At 42.3% G+C, this 27,371-nt stretch overlaps 1 protein-coding gene across 9 annotated transcripts in view; it reads right to left on the reverse strand.

Annotated features, from left to right (window-relative positions):
• Positions 1 to 16,027: 16,027 nt before the first annotated feature.
• HORMAD2 (HORMA domain containing 2) overlaps positions 16,028 to 27,371 on the reverse strand; it is a 37,727-nt gene continuing 26,383 nt past the window's right edge. For all 9 annotated transcript variants that reach the window (XM_080986427.1, XM_080986426.1, XM_080986423.1 and 6 more), the window contains one exon: positions 16,028 to 17,474. In XM_080986427.1, the coding sequence (XP_080842553.1) occupies positions 17,367 to 17,474 (108 nt within the window). In that variant the 3' untranslated portion in view covers positions 16,028 to 17,366. The remainder of the gene's footprint in view (positions 17,475 to 27,371) is intronic.

Below are 27,371 nucleotides of genomic sequence, written 5' to 3' on the forward strand. Positions count from 1 at the left end.
CCTTTCAAAGTCTTATTCTTTTTACTCTTCTTATTCTTTTTAGGTACCCTCCAAAATTAATTTGGACACTTATATCCAATTCAAGGAGGTTAAGAGAAACACTGTGTACTGTTATAGCAAGCTCAGACAGCAGCAGTTACCTTGCAATCCCCGAAGAGGAAAACGAAAGTTGAATGTATCCGCTCCCTTTGTGACTCAGTAATGGAGTCTAGTCTTCCCCCGCTGGGAGGTCTGCTTCCAAAAAGCAAGAGTCTAATCCACTGTCAAATCTATCTCATGCAGGGTCTCAGTTCAATCAAATTCTCCCCGATTCCGCCTGCAGGAAGAGGGGCTAAAGTTCCACTCCTGCTGAAGTGAGTTCCATAGTTAACGATGTACTGCAGGCTTCCTCAACCTCGGCCCTCCAGATTTTTTTGGTCTACAACTCCCATGATTCCTAGCTAGCAGGACCAGTGGTCAGAGATGATGGGAATTGTAGTCTCAAAACATCTGGAGGGCCGAGGTTGAAGAAGCCTGATGTGCTGCATGAAGAGGCACTTTCTTTTACCTGAGCCTCCCAACTTCCTGCTTAATCTGATGCTCACGAGTTCCAGCGTCATGAGAGATGGAGCAAAACTTTCCCCTTTCCCCATGCCTTGCATCGTTTCGTAAACTTCTTTCATATCACCTCTCGCTAGCCTTTTCTCTGAACTAGACATCAAAGTTAATAAACCTGGGTTAGTCATTCCAGTGCATTTTTTTCCAATGAGTCTGCTCTGAGTTTAGACTAGCATTGTGTACAGACCTAGACCATGAAAACACAAAATGCAACCTAAAACAGCTTTATGAAACGGTGGCCAATCAGATGCCCATGGGGAACCCACCAGCAGGACCTTAATGCAACAGCGCACCTTGGTTTCCAAACGTTTTGGAAGTCGAATGGACTTCCGGAATGGATTCTGTTCGACTTCCGAGATACAACTGTACAAGGAAGACAAACAAAAAACAATAAGAGAAAGAAATGGTGGCACACCAATATAAATCAAGGCATCCATATTTAATAAGTAGATATGGTCGGTGAATATTGAGCTTCTAAGCCCAAAGCATAGGAAATAAATTCCCACCAGAGGACATAAAATGGTTCTGTATCATCCATCCCCCTGGAAACACATGGTTTATGTGTCATTTCCCCCCACAATACCTGAAACGCATGAATTCTTTATTCCATGCAGCCAAATGCAGATTTGTCAAGGTTTTCCATTGCTGGGCTACTGAAATCCTACCTGCAGCCAGCAACATCTATATCGAAAGCTCTTTAGAGCAATAAGCCTCCATACCTTTTAGACCATGGGTAGGCAAACTAAGGCCCGGGGGCCGGATCCGGCCCAATCGCCTTCTAAATCCGGCCTGCGGACAGTCGGGGAATCAGCGTGGTTTTACATGAGTAGAATGTGTCCTTTTATTTAAACTGCATCTCTGGGTTATTTGTGGGGCATAGGAATTCGTCCATGTCCCCCCCCCAAAAAAAAATATAGTCCGGCCCCCCACAAGGTCTGAGGGGCAGTGGACTGGCCCCCTGCTGAAAAAGTTTGCTGACCCCTGTTTTTGACCATAGGTCAAACCCTGTACATTCCACTGGGGCAATGGATGGTCTCATAGCAACAAACAAAAATATGGTGATATCTCTTGTCTTAATCTTTTTTTAATATGATGGAGGGAGGTGCTGGTGTCAGCTGTTGTGGTCCTAATGGGGCCTCAACACTTCTGCAGCTGTGCATTGTGTTGACGCCAGCAGGGGTGGATTTTGGTCATATGACGCCCTGATCAAGGACAAAATCCACACATACACCCCAATATTGCTTATTTTCATGCCCTCCTCCCTCTCACACTTCCTTGGCTTGGGCCACCCCCCCAGCTTGGCACCCTGTGAGGGGGAACCACCCACACCGCCCTAAATCCGGCGTTGACAGCGGGCCTGCCTATACACCCAATGCTTGTACGCCCGCCTACATGCATTGAACTTTTTCCATCTTATCCCAAGGCCAGTTTCAAGCCCAGGCAACCTTTCCTGCGGTTTTTGCTCTGCAAAAGAGAAGTGGCAGCGTAAGTAGACCATGATGTCACTGCTTTCCCTGCGGCTGCATATTTTGGACTGAGAAGGCTGCTGCTTCCAATCAAGAGGTTGCATTGATCCTTGCTCCAGCTATACCCCCTTGAGCGTAATCAGCGAAATAGCTGGCACCGGCTTTGAATTCTTAGACGTCCTGAGGGCCCAAGGAAGCGGAATTCAAATGGCTCTCTTCCAGGGCTTGTGGGGGGGGGGGAGTTGTTTTGAGCTCATCCCATGGAGAGGTCAACCTGATGCAGGATAGGGAGCCATCTTTACAGGGCAGGTCTTGGGTACTATTAAGGATGCAAAAGACAAAGAGGTTCAGCTCAAGGGTCACGATCCGATGAGATCTCCTCCTTCACAAGTCCAAGTAAAATGAGCAGGGACTTGGGGAGGGCCCTGGATTGTCCCTGGCTATTTTCGGTTTCACAGGAAGCTATTTAATACCAGGTCAGACTATGGATGAATGAATCTTTCCAAGTTACCGTAATTACGGTACTCTCTTTCTCTCTCTCTCTGTCTCTGTCTCTCTGTCTCTCTCTCACTCTCATTTTAAATTAAGCTCTTCACATTTCCATGCCAGCGTGCAATTTTCCTTTTAAAAAGAAAAAGGAAAAAAGAAGAAGTCATCATGAAAATTAATCTGCATTTCAGTGCAGATGTTCTCCTAATGATATGCATTTCTGTGCACATTACTTGGCCAGAGAACTGCGTTGCAAAATCCAGAGAAGTGCAAATTTCAAAGGACGATTGTGCTTCAGTCTGCATATTGTTTCAGAAAGTGCAAATTAGGTAGGTTCCTTTTTAAAATGTGAACTGAATTGAATCCCGTTCCTGTCTCCAGGTCAGGCAACCTGTTTAATGAGTATCGATCCTGATTTGCTTTCACAGACCTCGTGGGGTTGTTTATGCAATGCCAGTTCTTTATTGAACATTTGTCCTTATTTGTTTGAGGAGAGTTCAGTTAGAATCCTGAGTTGTTCGTGTGGTGTGTTTAGACATCTTATTAATCATTTGTCCACCCCACACTTCCCACTCCATTTTGCTGTCACTTTCCAAACCACATAAAAGGCCTGTTTCTGTTTAAAAGCCCATTTGCTGTTGCACTAGGGCAGTAGAGCCCTTTCTCAGACTTTCACTGTGCAAACCTGATGTTCCAGGATGTCCCTGAATCCCTTCTGCAAAATACTGACAGCCTGGGAGGAGGTTTTCGCCTGGCCACTTTTCAGGGTGTCAGGAGGCAGGGAAGTGTCTCTCCTATCACTTGCTACCCAAGCCTCTCCAACTACAGTCATACCTTGGGTTACAGACACTTCAGGTTGCGTTTTTTTGGGTTATGGACCCGCTGAAACCCGGAAGTACCAGAACGGGTTACTTCCAGGTTTTGGAGGTTGCGCATGCGTAGAAGCACTAAATTGCACTTTGCGCATGCGGAGAAGCACCGAATAGCAACCCATGCTTGCGCAGATGCGGCACTGCGGGTTGCGAACATGCTTCTTGCCCGGATCACGTTCGCAACCTGAGTGTCCACTGTACAGGTAACAGAGACTGGGGACAGGGCCTTTCTCCAGGCAAAAGCTGCACATCCCTTTCTATTCAAGCAAGAAACATGATCAGAGTTCTAGGATACAATCTAGGCAGACCCCCCCCCCAATAAACACTTCAAGAAGGGTGCCCAGAAGGATCGGTGAGGGGGTGCAGTGGCTGCAGAGAATGGGTGTGGTTCAGAAGGGTGTATGGCCTGGGAGAGTCTTGAGGGCGAGGGAAGGAGGCCTGGGGGGGCGTGCTTCACTCAGCCCCCAGGCCTGACCTCCCCATCCCTGGCCTACAGAATCCCTGGAGTGCCTGCCAGTCAGTGTAGAAAATACTGGGCTGACTGTTGGTGCAAGTACTCTTTGGTGAGAGAACGCCAGCAGAGATTGAAAGTCACAAAATATGCAGAAAAGTAATGTGTGGTGAAATAAAAAAATTAAGGCTATATATATATATATATATATATATATATATATAATGTTCATAACTGCATATATAAACCACATGTCTGAAACCCCACAGAAAAAGTCCTGAAACCATTTTGTCCCTCCCAAATTGACCTCAAATAATTTCTCTGCAAGGTTGAAGGTAAATGGAAAAGTCTCCCCATTGTCTTTTCCTTCACAAATCCTGTCTTAAGGGTATGTCTGTGTATGAATAGGGTGAGCCTGTGACCTGGCTCAGGAACTAGGTATTTGTCATTACAAAAGACTGGCCAGGCTCCCCAGGGTATCCAATCAAGTAACCATTAACAGGTAACCTGCCAGACAGGCGATAAACAACGCACTCAGATTTCTGTTGTAGACTGCCCTTTCTGTGATATAAGTATGATGTATCTGGGGGGTGGTCTTGAGCTCCACCCCTTTCTGTGATGTATAAATGATGTATGGAGGGGTGGTCTTAGGCTCTAGGGCAGGGAATTTAAAATGTCTATATAAGGGCAGGCACACCTTTGTTTGGGGTCCTCCTCCCTTCCTGCGTGTGAGGAGAGCACCCTGTTGCAACAGTTTCAAGAAAGATCAGGCTTAGGAGCTGCTTTGCTTTTCAATATTCTCTGGTAGGCCTCTGTTATTTTCTGCGACCGATGGAGAACCTACAAAGGACTCTATAAAGGCTCTTGTGTCCCCTGTAAGGGAATAAGATTTTTGTTTATTACAGTGGGTATATAGGCTGTTAGACCTTTAAAATATTCCCTTCCAAGTTCCTTCCGAAGTTTCCATCTTCCCCCAGTATAGGAAGAGACCTTGCACTCAAGAGCCCAGCGGAGAAGAGGGGCAGTCTGCCCTTGGGTCACACCGTCTTCCTCCCTCCTTGATGGGCGGTGGCAGCACTCTCCCCCTCCCTCTCTGGGTCAGCCCAGAGGGAGGATGTCCCTTCAGTGTGGTGTAGTGGTTAAGAGCAGTAATCTGGTGAACCAGGTTCGATTCCCCGCTCCTCCACATGCAGCTGCTGAGTGACCTTGGGCTAGTCACACTTCTCTGAAGTCTCTCAGCCCCACTCACCTCACAGAATGCTTGTTGTGGGGGAGGAAGGGAAAGGAGAATGTTAGCCGCTTTGAGACTCCTTCGGGTAGTGATAAAGCGGGATATCAAATCCAAACTCTTCTTCTTCTTCACCAGCGATAAGGAGAATGGGGCTCCGTTCCCCCCCCAGCCCCAAAGTCCCGGCTCGGGTGCCCACTTCACTCCCTTTGGCTCTGGCCTCAATGAGGGAGCTTCTTGTGGGCAGGGGCGTAGCTAGCCACTCAGGCACCCGGAGCGGTGGGGGCAGGGTGATCTACCCAGGGGGGCAGCACAGCGAGCTGCCCAAGGAGTCAGTCTGGCGGACGCAAGCCCCACGCTGCTGTTTCGGGCAGCGTGGGACCCAGAGCCACCGCATGACTCCCAGGAGAGACGCATGGCTTGGGCACGCTGCAGGCCAGGCCCCACGGCAAGTGCCACTCTCCACGGTGTTCCATTTTGTCACCCCCTCAGGGATGACACCCAGGGCGGACCGCACCCCCCTTCCTACGCCCCTGCTTGTGGGGGTGCCTGGTTGTGCCCTCTCAAGAAGTAAATAAGGAGGTCAGATACAGGATAAAGGAAGTCTTTTATTTGGTTGTTTGTATTGCTGTATGTTATAAGGGATGCGGGTGGCACTGTGGATTAAACCACTGAGCCTCTTGGGCTTGCCGATCAGAAGGTCAGCGGTTCAAATCCCGGTGATGGGGTGAGCTCCCGTTGCTCGGTCCCTGCTCCTGCCAACCTAGCAGTTCGAAAGCACGTCAAAGTGCAAGTAGATAAATAGGTACCACTCCAGCGGGAAGGTAAACGACGTTTCCGTGCACTGCTCTGGTTCGCCAGAAGCGGCTCAGTCATGCTGGCCACATGACCCAGAAGCTGTACGCCGGCTCCCTCGGCCAATAAAGCGAGATGAGCGCCACAACCCCAGAGTCGGTCACGACTGGACCTAATGGTCAGGGGTCCCTTTACCTTTACTTTTATTGCTGTATGTTATGCTTACTGTATGTTGTGTTTCTGTTTAATGAGGGTGGATTTGTGTATTGGGGGGGCGGTTGTGTTATTTTGTAAATAAAATTCCAATAAAAATTAGAAGGAAGAAAAAGAAATGTGCCTGGGGCCACGCTCCCCCCCCCCCACGCTACACCACTGCAGTAAAGGATACTGTCTCATCGCCAGTGTTGAAATAAGATTCAACTTCCGGTCCATTTGGATTCTGTGGCTTGTATCCTCTGTCCGCTAGCACAACGAAGGAATCCGGTGCAACAGTTGGACTAGTGAAAGCTCATTGGACAACAGATGATGTAACCTATTTTGCAACAGTTACCAGCAATTTACTTACGGGTTGTCTTGTGCAACTACTATCAACTGACATGAAAATAGAAGTTTTGCCAGCAGAGCAAGCATGCCACTAAATGACCTTAACTTAACACTACATCGGATGCATCCCTAAATTACAGAGATGTGCGTGGATCTTTTCCTTCACAACGGGCAGCAAAATGAGCTCTGCTGGTGAGTGAGGAATGTGTAGGCATCTCTCTGCTAATGAAACACAGCTTTATCTCTCTCCCACCTTCTGAAGGGCCCTTTGTCATGACCCAAACGGAAAAAACTTTGTTCTTCTTCTTCTTCCAGGAACTGAGGCCCATGCTAGTACAATTCACTCTTACTCAGCAGATATCCAAGTACTTCCTGATGTCTTTAAATAATTTTTAGAGAGGCAGCAGCAAAAGCAGGAATTGCGGCTCTTGAGCCAGACGACTCTTGTTGAGTTGGAAAGGGTTCCTTTCTTTTTTGGACAGCGATAGCAGGCAGCTGATGCACTGGTTAGGAACACGGGAGAAATATGGTTCTGCTTGCATTTTTATATGAACCTACTTGATTTACACCTCCCTAAATGGTCCACAAAAGCAAAATGCAACTATATCACACTTCTCTGAATTTTGTGATGAAGTTCTCCAACCCAATAATAATGTACAAAAAGATATATTGGGAGAAAGTGTGCACAAACATGCATATATTAGGGAAAATAACATACTGAAATAATTATATTATTGCAAACTGCTTGCAAAATTGTATACATTAGGCAAAATTGCATATAATAATAATAATAATAATAATAATAATAATAATAATAATTTATTTGTACCCCGCCCATCTGGCTGGGTTTCCCCAGCCACTCTGGGCAACTTCCAACAAAGACCAAAAATACACTAAAATGTCACACATTAAAAACTTCCTTGAACAGGGCTGCCTTCAGATGTCTTCTGAATGTCAGGTAGTTGTTTATCTCTTTGACATCTGATGGGAGGGCGTTCCACAGGGCGGGCGCCACTACCGAGAAGGCCCTCTGCCTGGTTCCCTGTAGTTTTGCTTCTCGCAATGAGGGAACCGTCAGAAGGCCCTCGGCGCTGGATCTCAGCATCAGGGCAGAACGATGGGGGTGGAGAAGCTCCTTCAGGTATATATATACATATATATATATATATGTATGTATATGTATTATAGGCTTCCCAGAGGGATCTGGTTGTGATAACAGCATGTTGGACTAGATGGGCCTTTGGCCTGATCCAGCAGGGCTTTTCTTGGGTTTTCATGTTCTTTTATTAATAGAAATTCACACAAAAATGCTGGGTGGAGGTCAATTCGCCTATAATTTTAAAAATAAAATGTTTTAATCTTTTTAATAATCTGTGTTTTATTCAGTGTTAAAGTGCTTTTATAAATTTACCCACCAAAATATAGAAAGTCAATTGCAACTCAAGAAACCTTTAATATATTAAATGTATAGTTGAATTAGAGGCTTGGAAATGGCAGCAGCAAAAAGTCAACCAGGAGGCTTTGTATTTTATTTTTTAAAAAGCAAGCGCTACAGTATTCTTTAATTTTGCAATATTTTAATTTAAAAAGAAAAGAAAAGGGCATAGCCCAAACTATTTGAGCACTAATTAATAGACGGATCAAAAAGAAAACAAGATTAATAGTAAGTAGGGAAAGGAAATTTGGGAAATGTCAAAGGAATGAAAAGCTTGTAAAAAAAACCAAAACTCCTGTGTTATATCAGAACAGAATTTCCTGCTGTTGAAAAACTCGAGGCATCAGATTCAGGAGTCGAATTTCTTTGATGTAATCAGCCAGTGAGCAATACACTGCTCTTTTTATGAGGCATCATCTAGTCTTGCGTCTAGCTTGATGCCAGTTAAAGAAAAAAAAAGCAGCAGCAGCAGCATAAACAAACACAATGGTTTGGTGAAGTTTTTTGTTGGGCTCAAGGAAATCAAGCAGGAAATTGAATTCCTAGAGGTGAACTTCAAAGGATCCCTTGTCACCAGATCTATCCCATGCCGTACTGTTATAGGTTTGTGGACTGTTCCAGCTTTACAAAGCTTCAAAAGGTCTAGTTTGGAAGCCTTTGACTCACCAGGACGCTGTCTGACTGCTGCTGAATGTGTCTTTTGTCCAGCCCTTGGGAGCATGCCAAGGCAAAAATAGTTTTGCGAACTCTGCTGCACACGCTCTGCGGCACCAATTAAAACATCATCTGTTGTTCACTTCACTAGACTTATGGCACATACCACATGGTCAAGAGCTGGGGAATCTGGAGATTTGCCCTCGGTGTGATCTCTCTCAGACAAAAAACCCGCTGAGTCATGAAGTCATGACGCTCAAGAGTTGGTAGAATGGGATTAGTAACACGAACGCATACGTGGGAATTCAGTTCATGCTTGGAGACATTACTTAAGGCGGCATTACTTACTTAACAGGGAGACGGCACTCGCTTCATCATTCATTTTGCAAATCTGACACTACTGAATTTGTTCTGAGTCAGGATTCAGGTGGCTTTTCCACCACAGGGGGTACTTGCAGACGGGTGCTTATTATGGGATGGGTGCTCCTTATTCATTCCCCAGCATCCATATAGTATTGTTGGCATCAAAATCCCATCCCATATCTCCTCGCCTCCATTTAATCCCGATTTACTATTTACAGGGGAAATCCTACATTAAAAAAAACAACTGTTGCCAATGATTCATTGAATCAATGAGTCTTTTGAAGATTAACTTCCCATCTGCAAACATCCAGAAACTGATAGTACCTCTTGAAATGCTGTGCTAACTGATCGCCAATGACTGCTCTTGAGGAGTGGGTCATTCTGATTTTATCTTGCATATATTTTAGCTTTACTCAAGAATATGACACACTTTCAGTTGCTCCTTGTAATTCATTCACTTTTTGACTCATGCTTTCCAAATTCTTCATCCTTCATTGTGCTAATCTATAGACAGTGGTACCTTGGGTTACATACCCTTCAGGTTACATACGCTTTAGGTTACAGACTCCACTAACCCAGAAATAGTACCTTGGGTTAAGAACTTTGCTTCAGGATGAGAACAGAAATCGTGCTCCAGCAGCACGGTGGCAGCAGGAAGCCCCATTAGCTAAAGTGGTGCTTCAGGTTAAGAACAGTTTCAGGTTAAGTACGGACCTCCGGAACGAATTAAGTACTTAACCCGAGGTACCACTGTATATACATAATCCGGTCAATTTAGGCACCCCTCTGTTTAACTAGCTATCTGTTGAGAGATTGATCAAAGTCCATAGAACTTTATGGTCTCTAAGGTGCCATAGAACTCTATTTGTGTCTTTTGTTGTTGTTGTTATTATTATTAATTGAATTTATGTATCACCCTATACCCGGAGGTCTCAGGTCACAGAACAGATGGACAAACACTGTTACTGCTTCAGTATGTAGGTCTGGGCAGAGGTGAAACTAGGCTTCATTTCATTCGGGTCAAAGACCCAGTTTAGTACACACACCCCGCCATGTGCATTTGTGTACACACAAACAGAGGCTGGAACCTCAATGGTGCCCCTCTAGAGGCTTCACCAGGGGCAAAAAAAAAAACCTGACTAGCCCCCCGTAGCTACGGCACTGGCTTGGGTCTTCTTATTTTTTTTCTTTCTTTACTTTGAAGATGACAGAAAATGGAAGATTGTATCTTGCAGTTGACAATTCCATTGTCTTCCTGGTGAGAATTATGAGATCAGTGGGGCAGGAAAACAAATACCTTCATTTTTTAAAATTTTGCATAGCAATTAGTGACCAATGTGCTGAGTTCTCGTTTCTGCTGTGCTCAAGAATTGTTGTTTTTAAAGCAATTTCCGATCAGTGGGGTAAACCATGCTGAGACCTGCAGTTACAGAAACATCTGAAAAAAAGAGAACATTCTGTGTTGCATGGGTAATATGGGGGTGCGGTTGCTTATGTTGTGTAACTGTAAAGGCTGTTGAAAGATGATCAGTAAGAAACCCAGCTTTTTAACTAGACCATCCTCCTGCGCTTTTAACAGCAGCTTGGTGTGCGGACATTAGATATAATAACACTTGCATCTCCATGCCATGAGAGGTTTTCACTGCTGATTTCTGCATATCGAAGACAGTTAAAGGCAAAGGACTGGGTCATGCTATTTTCTGCTCAGCTGGTCAGAAATGGCTCTGTAACTGGACATACTTCTTAAAATGTGAAAAAGCACAGAGGTTTAACTGGCACGCAGGAGGGAATGAGGCCCTTGGGCTTAAAAAGCCTTGCCCCCACCACTGAGGGGCCGTTATAAGCCAATGTAGAAAAAGAAAAGCTTAATCTAATGGGTGGTATTTTAGTGATGTATGGAAGTGAGAGCTAGACCATAAAGGCTGATCGCCGAAGAATTGATGCTTTTGAATTATGGTGCTGGAGGAGACTCTTGTGAGTCCCATGGACTGCAAGAAGATCAAACCTATCCATTCTGAAGGAAATCAGCTCTGAGTACTCACTGGAAGGACAGATCCTGAAGCTGAGGCTCCAATACTTTGGCCACCTCGTGAGAAGAGAAGACTCCCTGGAAAAGACCAGGATGCTGGGAAAGATGGAGGGCACAAGGAGAAGGGGACGACAGAAGACGAGGTGGTTGGATAGTGTTCTCGAAACTACCAGCATGAGTTTGACCAAACTGCGGGAGGCAGTGGAAAACAGGAGTGCCTGGCATGCTCTGGTCCACGGGGTCACGAAAAGTCGGACATGACTAAACAACAACAAAATGGGTGGTATTTAACCAAATTTTACTCAAAAGTTGCTCCACTGAAATAACATGACAAAATTAGACCCATTAATTTCATTAGGTCTAATTTAAATAAAACTTAGCTGGCTATAGAATTATAGAATCCTAGAACTGTAAAGTTGGAAGGGACCCCAAGGGTCATAGGCTGACCCCCTGCAACGCAGGAATCTCAAATAAAGCATCCCTGACAGATGGCCATCCAACCTCTGCTTAAAAACCTTCAAGGAAGGAGAGCCCACCACCGCCTGAGGGAGGTGAACAGCTCTTACAGTCAAAAACTTATTCCTGATGTTTAATCAGAATCTCCTTTCTTGTAACTTGAACACATTGGTTCAGGTCCTAGCCTCCAGAGCAGGAGAAAACAAGCTTGCTCCATCTTCAGTGTGACAGCCCTTTAGATATTTGAAAATGAATATCATATCTCCTCTCAGTCTCTTCTTTTCCAGGCCAAACATACCAACTCCCTCAAATGTTCCTCATAAGGCTCAGCTTCCAGGCCTTTTATCATTTTGGTAGCCCTCCTCTGCACAGCTTGTCAATATATTTCTTAAATTACGGCACCCAAAACTCAACTCCAGGCGTGGTCTGACCAAAGCAGAATAGTGGTATTATTACTTCCCTATACTTCTGTTGATGCAGCCTAGAATAGCATTAGGTTTTTTGCTGCTGCATCTCACTATTCACTCATGTTGACTACCACCCAATATATTTCTTAATGCTGCAGTCCTTGAGACATTTACTAGATGAACTGAAGTCAAGCGGTATTTTTCTCAGTAAAAACTTAGGATTGAATGAATGTGTTAAATTGTTTTGATAAAATAATAAAACTTGTTTTCAAAATTAGTGCCCAAAGCCTTCTTATTAATCAGCTACAACACTGGAATGTAGAAATGTACAGTGGTACCTTGGGTTAAGAACTTAATTTGTTCTGGAGGTCCGTTCTTAACCTGAAACTGTTCTTAACCTGGGGTACCACTTTAGCTAATGGGGCCTCCAGCTGCCGCCGCACCGCCGGAGCATGATTTCTGTTCTCATCCTGAAGCAAAGTTCTTACCCTGAGGTACTATTTCTGGGTTAGCGGAGTCTGTAACCTGAAGCATCTGTAACCTGAGATACCACTGTATCGGCTATTTGGGTAGAATACTGCCTTCCTATTTTCACTTATATCTCCACAAGGAAAATAGTTGTTTGTTTGTTTGTTTGTTTGAAGCAAAAAATAAAAAATTATGGGAAGAGGACTCTTAGCAACCCTGAGGAACCTCACAACACTTACAACTATGGGGTTATTAGGAAAGTTTCCTTAATTTCCCTTTCAAAAAAATTCTTGTGGCCTCTTTTAAGGGTAAAGGTGCACAGTCATAATGCACACCTATTTTCTGAAGACAATGAGATCCTGGAAGACCTAGAAAAAATGAGTTGTCAAGTAGTGAATCACAGGCTTTCCCAAGGATGCCTGTTTTGATTGGGGTGGTGGGAACCAGGTGGGTGAAGTCACGGTAGGCCGGTCACATGCACCACCAAGGGAGTACAAAATAGGGCACACAGAGAGGGAGCAGAGAGGAGACAAGGAGTCTTAAAAAAAACCTAAAACTTTGTGTGTCCAACATCTAATCTTGCCCCTTTCTCAAATTTACTTCTTTGTAAATCTGCCATAAAATAAAATAAGGATGAATGGCTTTTCTCAGGACAGTGGAGGCTGTGTGTGCTGTGTCCTGTTGGTGTGATGGTGTTGGCAATTGCCCTTCTTCTGATAGGAAATGCTATTGTGGGAGGACAAAAAGGTGGGGAAATCAAGGAGGGTCAGTTGTGTGGGGGAGTGAGAAATGTCCCTATTTTCACCAGAGGAATGTTGGAAGGTATGTGAGATCCTGCCAAATTAATACGTGAGCAAAGTAGGGAATTTTGGCAAATGCCACTGATCAAGTATGGGATGAAAGAGTTCTTCCCTTTTTGCTTAAAAACCCTTTTACACAATGTGAAAAGCACGGGGGCCTTGCCTTCCTTACCAGAAGCAATAATAAAGTTTCATTTTTGCTTGTTGGCCCATTTTACATATCAGGAGGAAGCAGCGGTCTAACCAAAAGCAAAAGCTGTTGACCGCAGTGAGCAACATGTAACTCACTCAAAAGACTTCAGGGACAGAAGATAACAGTCATAGTTGCCTCCTGCCGCCCTGCTATCAAAACTTGAAATAGGTTTGAAGTTTAAGGAAGTGGCTTGCAGATGTTTTAACCTCTTTTGGTGTTTTTCCCGGCAAAGCCCCATCAAGGTGCTGCTTCTGCTTGAATCTATGCTACCTGGTTGCTTAGGGAAATTTGAAATATTTGTGAAGGAAGGTGTGAGGTTTCTGTGAAGTATTGCAGGAAAGGCATGTGTTCATAGGGGGAAGGTGACCGCAAAAGAGTTCCCCTTATTCACCAGTTTCCTGAAAAACCCTGCAGAAGTCATTAACTTGCATCACACAGAATCTTTCGAAGAGGTCATGCTTATTGCCCACTGAAATTTTCATGCTGGTGGCAGATCAAAAGGATGTTACGACTTTCTGGATTAGTCACACTTTTACCAACATGTGTGTTATACAGCTTCTTGTATTTTGTCCAAAGGGGAATAAACATGCCTCCCTATAATATGTAAATGTGTTAGTTGGTTGGTTGTTAAGGGGCTTTTAAAAAACAACAACAGGTAAGCAACTTTGACCTCATCTTATCTGAGAATTATTTTATAAGCTTCTGCCAATTTATGTACTGTATGTGTGTTTATAGCTAGGAATGGGTGGCTACTGTAGAGTTGTGGAAGAGCAACCAAAATGATAAAGATAGAACAACTCCCCTCTGAGGAAAGGTTGCAGCATTTGGGATTGAATGTTGGAATATAAAAGGACTTTTCAATGCAGTGCTTAGTTAAACTACAGAACTTGCTCTCCCAGGAAGCAGTGATGGCCACCAACTTGGATGGTTTTAAAATAAGATTAGAGGAATTCATGGAGCATAAGGCTATCAGTGGCTGTTAACCATGATGGCTATGCTCTGCCTCCACAGGTGGAGGCAATATACTTCTGAATACCAGTTGCTGGAAACCATAGGAGGGGAGAGTGCTCTCATGCTCAGGTCCTGCTTGCAGGCTTTCCACAGGCATCATGTGAAGAAATACAGTTAATGCCAATTAACTGACTTCGCATTTGTGTGTAATGAGAGTGAGTGGAACATCACCATTCATCAGTGTATAAGCCTCTATCATGTCCCTCCTTCAGTGTCAAATGACAGAGGGCTTTTGGGGATGTTAAACCTTTTCCCTTCAGTAGTTTTGCCACTTAAAGTACTGACAAGATAAAAGTACTCTGTGCCATGTTTAGTTTGGCCCAACATTTGGAGGGAAACCATAGCTCAGTGGTAGAGTACATGCTTTGCATGCAGAAGATTCCTGCTTCAGTCCCTGGCATCTCCACAGAGGACTAGAAAAAGACTACTGTATTGTGGAATGCCACTTTGCGTCTGCTGCTAGTACTCTACAGAGTTCGTATTTCATGAATTCATTAGCTGCTGGGGGTGGATGGATTATATTTTGTGCCCCACAAAGGGGCCTCCTACAGCCTCCTACAAATTCCCCAAACCACCCACACATTCCAGCTTACATTGTGAGCTTTTCTGGTCTGCCGGATTACACAACCTGAAGTGTGGCCATATGAAAAGCTACATAAAAACACTGCTTGTTTCTGGAACCAATGAGGCAGATGATTTTGGGGAATAACAAATCAGTTGTGACGCCACCCTCAGAACATGTGCATAATTAGCCTCACTCTACACTTCACTTGAGTTATAAAGGAGAGATCTTCTTGCAATATGATTACTTCCAGGAAACATACTTTGTCTGCATCTGGTATGTGTTACAGATTTCATAAGGGCTGGTCCTCATATTTGCCTTCTACTGTATCATGTGGCTTGACTCTCTTGCTTCAGTCACCTTGTAGGATCCTCAGTGTGGTATGTCTTAAGGTGCCTCCAGACAGGAAGCTCCTAGTGCTAGTCAATCATTGCTCTTCTGCTGTAAGGAAATGCAACTGAGGTCTCATCCACACTTCTAGGCACAAGTCTGAGAGGATTTTCTTTTGTCCTGCTGCTTTCCCGGGAAAATCTGCTGTTTACCACTGAATTAGAACAAAGTCAATCCACAAAAAACTTGATTGATGTTTGCTCTGATTCAGTGGTATACGGCTGGTTTTCCCAGGGAAAGAAGCAGAACAAAAACAAACAAACAAACCTAGAAGTCATGGACCAAACAAAAGTGTAGATGAACCCTGACTTCCCATATTTCAGGGATATAGTGGCTTTTTTGTGGTTTATTCATCCTGCTGTTTTTCATCCACAGGATGGATAGAGGTGTGTATGTAGGACAGGCACAATTCACGTGAACAGCCATTTCCCCCACTTTTAAAATCTAGCCTTTTCATCAATGATTTAATTTGCATTAAAGCACATGTTTATTCAAGTACAATTGTGCTATTACTTTCAGAGCTAGTAAAAAATGTTTTGAAATGGAAAGTTCTCTCAAACTATGTAAAGGAATGCAAAATGACATGACACCAAACCCAAGTATTGTTTATGATAACACTACCCAGAATCTTGTAAAGAACACATTGGAAGATGTTGAAAACCTAATTAAATGGGCCTTCTAAGGAAACTCTTGGAACAACCAAATACTGTAAAACTAACAGCTGTGCTTAAGGAGAAAAAGAGAGGAAGTTATTAATGGTTGGAGTTTAGCAGCTGAGAAGGAATTGGGGAACTTGGGACAAGAAATAAACAAGTTAGTTACATTTTGAAATTGCCATTTATTTATTTATTTATCTATTTACAATACATATATTCATTTTCTTTGTAATATTAGTATAGAAACCATTTATATTTATATGCACGCACACACACACAGTTTCATGCTGCGTTATATTTAGCATATATAGATTAATATAGTTGGTGTATAAAGAATATTCAAAAAGGAAGGAATTAATATAAATGTTTTTAAATATTATGAAGTGTTTTAGGATGACTGGAAAAAAATAAGAAGTGCTAAAATTAATGGTGAAGAAAAATGAATTTTTTAAAATCAGTTTTATAATCACCCCTATAACTGTATTTCAGTTAAGCACTATTGCATGCATATGTTCATTTTTAAAAGAAATATAGATGGAAGAGTATTCTAGCACTAAATAGAATACAAATTTAAATGGTGTAAAGTGGCAATAGATTCCCCGGCACATATCATAACTAGAACTGTTAAACAGACAGAAGTGCTAAAGTAGTCTATACTTGCAGGGACGGCATTGCTCTTCAATTCTTTTAAAAAGCATCAGATATTCTACAGTCTGATGTAGATTCCCCATAAAATATGAACCAAGTGTAACAATTCCACACTATATGCTTTGTGATGAAGCACTTTGGGGCAGTGTCACTTAATGGAGAGGAAATGGGGCTGTTGTCTGAAGAGCCCTGCCCTCTGGGGAAAGGTGTAGTATGTGACAATTTGGCCTGGGGTGAGCCAGGGAATGAGAGATGAGACTTTTTATGTGGACAGAAGGCAGATAAATACCTGAATATTTGTAAATTAACAGACTATGGAGCGTGAGTGCAAATCTCCAGTACTCTCATCTACAAAGAATAAATAGAATCTTATGGTGACTGTCCCCAAAACCTTCAACTGCTTGGGGAAGTGGAAGTAGATAATGAAGCAACTACTGTATATCCTGCTAGTTTGAGTTACAACTTGCATTTTCCGACTGTGGCATCTTAAATGACAATTAATAACCAAGTGACAGATACAAGCTCTATAGAAATGACTGGAAAGGAAAGAATGGGGGATATTTCTATCAGTGTGGCAAAAACAACAACTTCAAACACCCCCAAACTGTATAGAATCGATGTAGGTTCATTCTAGCTTAGCTATACACATCAAAGTAACTACACCCTATACATTTATATATGCAGGTCTATTCCACACAGGGTTTAAAACAGGAAACTAGATATAGCCTCTTCAAAATATAGATATGTTCTGTGCATGGAGAGTTCACTAAAGCAGGTAAAAGATTAGAAGACACAGTAAACAGGAAGGATGCCTACTAGCACATTATAGTCAAAGCAAAGCAGTCCATGGCAGTCATAGATGATGAGCTGCAAGAATGGAGTTGACTGGCATGCTGACCTTCCTCTTCTTCCCTGGGCCACTTGCTTCCTCCTGGCTAAAAGCACTGTCCAGTCTCAATTTCTGCAAGAGTAATGGGAAAGAAGATTGGTTCTTCAGTATATCTTGTAATTCTAGGCACATCTGCCTCTCTAGAGTAGTGTATTTCAAACTGTGTATTATTCACTAAACTTTCCATCAACTTAAACTTTTCCCCATCAACTTGTCTGCTAAGGAATACTTGCAGGAAGATTGATGGAACTGTAACATTGCAGAATATTCCAGAGCATGTTTTAGGGAATGAGTTCCCAAACTGTAATCCACGGACCATCAGCAAGATTCATTCAGTTGGTCTGCAGTGTATCTGCATCAACTATTAATATTGATTTTAAAATGTATTTTCATTCCTCCTGTCATTTCTTATGGTGTTACAGACTGAATTCTATGCAGCGCAAATTGTAATACAATAAAATACAATATAAGAAATATAAGAAGCAAGAGAAATACAATTAAAAATCATACAGGACATTACAATTGCTGCAACAGGAGAGAGAAAAACCATTAAGCGGTCTGTCTAGCTAGGTCTTGGTTGAGACTGTGACCTAGAAGAACATACTCAGCATCCACCTGCAACTGTACATTGAAGGGGAAGCTATCTAGTGGAAGCGAGAAGCAAGCCTGCTTCTCATGGAATCTTGTCAGACATTATGCATCTTTTCTTTGTGCTTGAGGAGAAATTCGATTCAGTTTGCTTTTAAAAGGAAGCTTACCTAATTTGCACTATCAGAAACAATACAGCAACTGAAACAAACCACCCTTTGAAATTTGTATGTCTTTGAACTTTGCAGTGCAGCTCTCCGGCCAAGCAATGTGTACAAAAATCCATATATTGGGAGAAAGTGTGCATATAAATGAATATTAGTGGAAATAACATACACAAATCTATATGCTGGGAAATTGCTTTGCAAAATTGTGTATACTGGGAAAAAATTGTGTATAAAATGTGTTTATTAGGAGCAATTTGCACTAAATTGCTGATTAATGTTCATGAGGATTAAAACAAAAATCACAAACTGATGTAGAAATATGGAGAACCAAATTTAAGAATGGAAAAATGAGGAATTGGGAGAAACCAAAATTGTCATATTCACCCGAAGTATGCAGTTTGAGTGCCACATCTTTAGAAGACTGTAGCCTTTTGAATGTGCTGCAATATCAAACAAAGGCAAGTACACAGTCACATCCAACTACCCTAATCAACATTCATGGCCCAAGGCCCACAGTCCATTTTCTGAATCTTCTTTAATTGTATTCATATATCAGATTGTGCCACAAAATATCCTTGTGTCCCAGGCTTAGCTTATTTGTTTTCAGTGAAAAAGCATTTTGTTATAGGTCTTTTAATTGTATCCAGGTAGTAGGAAGGTTCAGAGCAGAGGGACAAGAATAGTACTGACTAGAGCATCCTTCATCAACCTAGTGCCCTCCAGATGTTATGGATTACAGCTTTCATCCTTGTTCCATCATGAGGCCATGTTCTATGTTCTACTACCAAGCAAATGGTGTAACCATGACTTCTAAGTGACACAACAGCATAGGAGCCAAGTCCTAGGGGCTGAGGGTTCTTCGCCCCCCCAATAAAATATTTGACACACCCCCCCAAGTTGATGGGCATTGCCATTCAAATAGTGTGTGTGCACATCATGTCATGTGATCGATTATGCAGGATGGGGCTTACCAGTCCCTGCAACATTTTATTCAACTTGGCACCCCTGCACCACAGCACTATTTTCATTGCAATTGGCTGCCCTTCCATTTTTCTGACCCTGAGGAAAGTTCCCTTCTCCACAGAATTATTTAACAATGGTGATGATTAATTATAATCATAAATGTAAAAACAAACATTTACGGTAATCTGTATAAATTATTTTTGGGCACAGAATAGCGATAGAGAAACTGTGACACTTAAGTTGCTGTTTGTTTTCAACTCTCATCAGCCCCAGACAGCATGGCCAATGTATAGGGGTTGTGGAAGTTGTAATCTAACAACAACTAATGGGCCAGAGGTTCCATGTTCCATGCATGGAAATGCAGAAATTTCATTGACTATTTTTTAGACATCCACAGATTGCACACAGCTCAAGGTATAGTATATAAAACTTTACAGCCAGATCTCACAGTGCACCTCTTTACCCTGTACATAGTGGCAGAATTGCAACCACAAGGATCGCGTTTCCTTTGCAGAAATGCTGCTTTTGAGGGCTCAAATGCTTTCTTCTAGCTGGTCTATAAATATTATTCTACCTTAAACAAAAATAAACTATTTTTATAGAAGGGAGGAAACCTCAAATTGTTAGAAAGCAACCATTTCCAACCTAGGCCTACGAGTAAATGCAGGAGTTGCTAGATAGAGGAACTTTTCCCACAGTTTTCTGTTACTTCTGTTAATGCAGTGATCTCCTCATCCCCACATCATCAAAAAGGAGAAGTCCAGCCTTTGCACAGGGGACTGTCTTTAAAAAGTCTTCATTGAAGACTGGAGAAGTTAAGCACACAGGATTAAGCTGACTTCCCCACCACAGCCACCATCAAATGGCTGGGAATTTAAAATGCATGAGTAGGGACTTCTGCTGTGCCTCATGCAGGGTTGGCCTGAGACCAAGACATTTTGATGCCTAAGGCAAAAACAGCTACTTTCCCCTACCCCATGCACAGACACTAATTGAAGTAGCTGACAGCACAAGTAAGTTCAAATGTAGAAGTTCTATTGAAGTGAATGGGAGAGACACTGGTACAAACATGCCTTGTTGCAAAACTGAAGATATGTTTTGGGGCACAGATAAGTCAGTTTTTAAAGAAAAATCATTGTCTTGTGAATTAAGGTTTAATTTTAAGCTCTTCCTATGCAAAGGATTTAGTTCAGATTAGAAATGGTCTGAAGCTGGGATAGCTCAGTCGGAAGAGCATGAGACTATTAATCTCAGAGTCGTGGGTTCAAACCCCACATTCAGCAAAAAGATTCCAGCATTGGAGGCGATTGGACTAGATGACCTTGTTGTACATTCCAACTCTACACTTCTATGATTCTTTGAACATTTCCGCTCAAGTTCTGTAATAAATGTAGGGGTTGCTCGTGAGCAAGTTGGTGCCACTCCTGGCTAAGTTGCCTTGTTAAACCTTTTCTGTCTGAACAGCCCTGCACTTCGTGGCTGTTCAGTCGCTAGCAGAATCCGTCAGTGGGCGTTTCTTAAACCTTTTCCAGCATAAAAGTTGTTTGACTCCAAGTCTCCTCCTACTCTCCCTGCGCGGAAGCCTTCTGCGCAGGGAGGGCGTGGGTAGTGGAGGACCCGTGCTCTCCTCGCTGATCTCCGGCGAGGAGTCCTGGAGCCCCCTCGCCGATTCCCCCATCTGCCCCCCTTTATCCCTGGTGTTACGCTGATTTCTTTCCCCAGCTGGTGAGCCGCCTCTCCCCCTGCTGGGCCCTTCTCCAGCATCGCTTGAGAGCCTAGCCTCCGCCTCTGGCTCCGATGTCAGTTCCCTGACAAGTTCTTTTGGTGATTTGGGAAGGGGTGGGGAGGAGAACTCCCCTGAAGTTTTGGGGGTGGGAAATGTTTGTAAGAATTTGGAAAGGGACTGGTTTACCTTCATTTATCAGGAAAGGTGGCTAAGTGGAGTAGGGTTTTTTTCTTTTTTTTAAAAAACCCCAAGTCTTATGACAGCTGTAAGTCACATGAGTGCTCTTTGCATCTTCCCTGCTGCATTTCCAGGTCCAACTGGAACAACAATGTGTAGTTCCCAACTCAACCTCACAACTTGAAAATTCTTATTTTCATTACCACAACCTCCTCAAATTATGAAGTCTCCCCCCCCCCAAAAAAAACCTAGGCAATATTAACAAGAATCCAGTTCAGCTCTCAGGTGGATGCTCATAAGCAAACGGGGCCCTCAGGCCTATCGCAGCTGCCTCCCCAGTCTCAGCTTCATCAGAATATCACTCTTCTCTTCTTGGCCTATCTCCCATCCCATGATGGTACAGGTGGTTGAAGGATGGAGTAAACCTAAGGTTTTTCCATGCCTTTTAGTTAGGTGGTAAGTAATCCAACTGATTACTAATTTGCTCCCTCTAGTTCTTCTCCCGTTACAGATTGCTTCAAAGGTCACTGCAACTGAGGAGAGGGTGTGGCAAGGAGTGAGGCTAGAGGCTGAACTTCAAGATTAGCTGATATAAGGGATGAATGTGGTTGGTAGATATTTGGATATATATATAGTTTTATTTATTGTATCCTTCTTTTGTATTAATATGCTGTTCACTGTTGTGGAAGCCTTTGGGCCAAAAAGAAGTACAGTATATAAATAAACCATAGCAAATAAATCATAATGTTGGGAGAATGCCCATTTAATTAGGCCCCATAATTTAATCAGGAGCACCAAATATAAACAAACAGCCAGGTTAATTAATTGACTAGCACAAGAGTCCAAACTATTAATAATTCCTGCCTCTCCTAGAACTTCTCAAATTCATACTCCTCCATCATCTCCCAAGACAGATGGATGCCAACAACAAGATGAGGGAAAAGGAAACAGGGTTATGCCAGGGAAAACTTATGGTAGCCATGAATCTATTCATTCAAATATGTCATTTTTTGTAATGTTTGAGGCCCAAGACCAGGATCTTCCATAGGTTTTTTTTAAAAGTCTATATATACCTCTAGTTTTTACCAAATATGGTAAGGGAAACTATGAAAAGCAAGTGAATAGTAAAGCCACCCCTTTCTGTGAAATTCTTTCCATACTAGTATCTCCACTGTCATTTGAATGTGTGTGTATATCATTAGAAAAGTGACTTTGCAAGAAAGGCATTTTCATCTTTTTTAAGATCTGTTCCCTAGATAGCCCTTGTCTCAGGCAAACATCCTTTCTGCCCTTCCCTGGAATCACAACAGTGGAAGAGTTTCTGTTCCACCCTGTTGCTTCTTTGGGGCTTTCTTTGTCCTAGGAAAAGCAGTCCTTCTGCCAAGAGCAATGTTAAGGATGGAGGTATGTCTGAGAGTTCCTGCCGAAGGGGAGAGAGATGCTTTTAGGGAAAGTCTGTCTGCCCCAATACTTCTTTAGTCACACTTTTAACATGCTGTTTGGAAAATGGATGGCTAGATGGGGAAGAACCAGTTGGTGGCTGGAGGGGGTGTGGGTTGGAACTGCCACATTTTCCTAGCAACAGCACTTGTTTGAGTGATCAGCAAAAGTGATACCACTACAATGGGTGTGCCAGCTGGATGGCAGACACTATAAGAGCCAGGCTAAATGGAAGAGATTTAGAAGTAAAATACATTTAGGTCACCCAGAGCAACTTAATAATCCATTCCATTGTAACAATTTTCATACGGGTAGTCTGTTACTAGATCTACTCATGTATCTGTACACGCATATGTGAAACCGTATCGATCCTGCATGTTCATGGAACTATTATTGTGGGGCTTGTACTGGAGATGCTTGTATGCCACAGATGTTATTGAAATGGACACTATTATTTTAAAATTACCGGCTGAAATCCTGCTTATTTAAGGGAGTTAGCGAAGACCAACGAATGTAAGAAAAGGTTTTGCTTACAAGCATCTGGCTGGGCACTATGAGAACAGAATTCTAGGTTAGATGGGCCATTAGCCAGCTCCAGCAGACAGTCTCTTTTTATGTTCTTAATCTAAATGAATATGTGTTTATTTACAAAAAAATGGCAGACATAAGTAAAATGGCTTTGCAGCTCAAAGTGACAAAACATAAAGATAAAATAGCAGGGAGGTTAGTGAATACAATATACTGAGGTTACCCAAATCGATATTGCCTGGATCATTAGCTTACAAGTTCCTATTAGAAATAGAGAGATACAATGAGATATGCCATTATGGAATATGAGCAGGCACTCAGAAATCCAGACAAGCTATTGGGAAACTGAAATCCACCAGGAAGGGGGAAATTTCACATGCAAATGATGTGGGTTCAGATCTGACATGAACTGATCTGTGTCTGAACTGAGGGAGATCAGTGGAATAAAAGAAGGTAGAGAGAAGTGAGAGGGTACATGCAATAGTTTTAATGGAATTGACAAGCTGCATTACAGCTAATGTGTGCAACAGCATCCCAGCCCCTTTCTGGAATGAGTGTTTAGAGCAGAGAACTGGCAAAGGTGGGTGGGTTGATTAACATTTTCTTTATTCACCATTTCATAATTCCTCCCTCAAAGCTCCTTTTCTTAGCATAGGGTTCCAAACACACATTATCGTTGCAAATGCACACTTTGAATCTCATAGGAGAGGAAGTTATTTTGGCAGGAAATGGGTGAGATTTAGAGTAAAGAACTTCCGGGTCAGCGCCATTGGTGAATGGCGGAGTTCCTTCAACCGGAGGAACAGGCTCTGTGAAAACTGGGTCTTCCCGCCGCAGCGAAGGTGGGGACCCGCTAGAAATCCCAGGTGGAGGAAGCCTGGGAACGTGGGGTTTGGCAGGGCACCAAAAGCGCCCCCCTACTTGCGGGGAATCCCATCTAGGGGCTCCGGAGCGAAGTGGGGTGAGAAGCGCGGTGCTACGAACTGACTGCTACTTTCACGGAGTGAAGCCGCACAGCCATTGCCAGAGAGCGCTGACTTTTTCCTGTGGACAATTGGACTTAAACCAAGTACCCGTGAGTGGAAACGGAAAATTGGATCAAGAAATTGTTTTAATTTGGTATCGAAGCGGGAAGGTGTAAACAGGAAGTCCGCCTTCCGCTTTTTTGTATATAAACTAAAGCAAAAATTTTGCAAGCTAAAGCCGGGAAGCTGTTAAAAAAGGACTAAATTTCCTTCATTTAGAACCACTGAAACCCCCCTTGGAAGCAGGAGAAAAGGGGGGGGGGACTCTGTTTAACCCTAGCAGGAGAGGGAGTGAAGAAGGATAAGTTTCCACCGTCTCTAACCTGGGAACGGGGTGTTAGAGACAGAAACTGTTGCTGAGGTTCATTGACTGTGAACGTAACACTTTGACAGATAGCCAATGAAGAGAAACAAGTTGATTCTAATGTTGCCTTTTGCATCCTAAAGAAACAAAATATCTGAAAAACATCTGAAATATCTGAAAAATGAAAGTAATTTCCTTTGTCTTTAAAAAAAAAATGGATACAAGTAGATTGTCTCCTCTAGAGGGAGCTTGCTAAATTGTTGTTGCAGCATATTTGAGACCCAACATCTGTGAGATTAAGACTGTGGGAACAGTCTTTTCCGACCTTGAACAAAGATGAGCTGGGAGAAAGACTGGCTGCTTGCTCTATGCAAGACAAATGCTCTGCTGGAACAGATGCATGAAAAGATGGACTTGATGAATGAGAAAATGGATTTGACTGTTGTGGTTAATAACATTGATGCAGAAATCATCCAAGAACTAACCTATCAATCTGTACCGACTGGGCAAGTGCAGTTGACAATGGAGGAGGATGTGGCTGCACCCCAAATAGTACAAATGGAGAGACCCGAGGCCCTACAGGAGCATAAGCCGCTGTTATTGAAGATTGAAGCTGGAGTGGGCCAAGGGGAGTCTGGAGATGAGGAGATTCCTAGCTTTGGAGAGATCTTGAAATTTGATTTTAAATTCATTTTGGATTATATCGAGGACTGTGGGGAGTGGGACTGTGGGGAATGGGTGAGCTGGATGAAGGGTGATGGAGACAATTTTGGGTTGGAATCCCCCAGAGACCTACTCCTCAATGAGAAAGGAAAGAAACTAAGACAGAGACCAACAAGAGACAAGGAAAAGGGCAAGCACAAACAAGATGAAGAATTGCAGAAGGGACATGGAAGAGATTTAAGGGCCTCGGACATAAGGCTTCCAGGTTGATGGACTAGACGGAATGGACAATAAGGACTGACATGACCCGAGACCAGGAAGAAGAGACGCTGGATGATGATTGGAAGAGAATTTATAATGGAAACTTTTTTATTTTAGAATCAGCTAATGAATATTAGGGAAAATGTGGGAATGAAACTATACGACTCTAGCAGAAATGATATTAGGAGTTATGTATATTTGAAATTTAAGATTTAAGTCTTAAGGCACTTAGGGGTAAGATAAGGTTAAATAAATTAAGGTAATCTGAATAATAGAATATGGGGAAAGATGGTAAGGATTTGTTGAGTTAATTATTAGGTTAAATTGTTAAGATAAATTTTATAACAAAAATTGAGAAAGATGGAAAGAATTTGCTGAAATAATTACTAAACTAGAATACAAAAACGGAGGTGTGAGAGGCATATAATCTGGACAAGAAAATTGGCTTCCAGGTGGAAAAATCAAAATTAGAAACAGAACTGTTAGAACCCAAAACGAAGATTTTGTCAAAGATGTATAACTTGCTGTTGAAATGGAACACTCAGGATGAAACGGTTAAATCTGCTATGATTAAGTGGGCACAAGATGTTGGACATAACATAATGATGGCTGACTGGGAACAGTTATGGACCACAGGTATGAAGTTTACGGCATGCAATGCCTTAAGAGAGAATATTATGAAAATGATATACAGGTGGTACATGACACCAGTCAAGCTTGCAAAAATCTATCATTTGCCCGATAATAAATGTTGGAAATGTAAAGAAACTGAAGGTACATTCTTTCACCTTTGGTGGACATGCCCAAGGATTAAGGCTTTCTGGGAGATGATTTATAATGAAATGAAAAGGGTATTTAAATATACCTTCTTGAAGAAACCAGAGGCCTTTCTCCTGGGCATGGTCGGCCAAATGGTGCTAAAGAAGGACAGAATTTTCTTTATGTATGCCACAACAGCGGCAAGAATACTTATTGCAAAGTATTGGAAGACACAAGATTTACCCACTCTGGAAGAATGGCAGATGAAGTTGATGGACTATATGGAACTGGCGGAAATGACTGGCAGAATCCGAGACCAGGGAGAAGAGTCGGTGAAAGAAGATTGGAAGAAATTTAAAGACTATTTACAGAAATACTGCAAAATTAATGGATGTTAGAATGATGTCAGAATGAAATTAAGTGGTCTTAGCAACAATGTTATAAAGGTGTATGTACAAATGGATTGTTAACAGATGAGAATCTAAAGTTATAATATGTTAAGTTAAAGGATTAAGATAAAAACAAAGAGGGAAAGGAATTGCTGAATTAACTAATAGAACTGGAATACAAAAAAAGGGAGGTGTGAGGAAGTCAGGGAAGTAACGAAATGAAATGTAAGCTATGGAAAGATCGATGTGTTTTTTCTTTTAAGTGCTTTTTATCTTTTTTCTGTATTTTGTATTTTTTTCTTTTCTTTTTTACCTATGTAATTTTTTCTTTGAAACTTTAATAAAAATCATTTTAAAAAAAACAACGGAGGTGTGAAGAGGTTATTAAACAAGCAAATGGAAATTATGGATATGCAATTTGGGATTTGCGTTTTTTTCTCTTTTTTTCTTCTTTTTACTTTTTTTATTGCTGTATTGTCATATTGGTTTTCACATTTTGTGCTTTTCTCTTTTTTTTAATGTCTTCTTTTTCTTTTTTCTTTTTTTGTATTGTAGTGTTATTTTTTGTTTTTTATTTTTCTTGTAATTTTGAAATTATCAATAAATATTATTCTAAAAAAAAAAGTGATTTAGAGTAAAGAAATGGTGGACACAGAAAGGATTAAGCAGCCTTCCCTTCTATTTCTAAATTTCCCCTTTTGAACTGACTTTAACTTTTTAAAAGAAAGCCTTGGAACACACTTACATCCCACAGGGATAGGAAATCTGTGGCTCTCCTGTTGTCTCCCATCTGCTCCAGCCAAAGTTGCCAATATATAGGAATAGTCTGAGATGGTGCGATCAACACATGGAGGACCACAGGTTCCCATCTCGCTATTGGTTAGCTCTTGAGCCAAGTAAAGGTAAAGGTAAAGGGACCCCTGACCACTAGGTCCAGTCGTAGCTGACTCTGGGGTTGCGGCGCTCATCTCACTTTATT

This window comes from Podarcis pityusensis (assembly GCF_964106645.2).
Source record: "Podarcis pityusensis genome assembly, chromosome: 16".
Lineage (NCBI taxonomy): Eukaryota > Metazoa > Chordata > Lepidosauria > Squamata > Lacertidae > Podarcis > Podarcis pityusensis.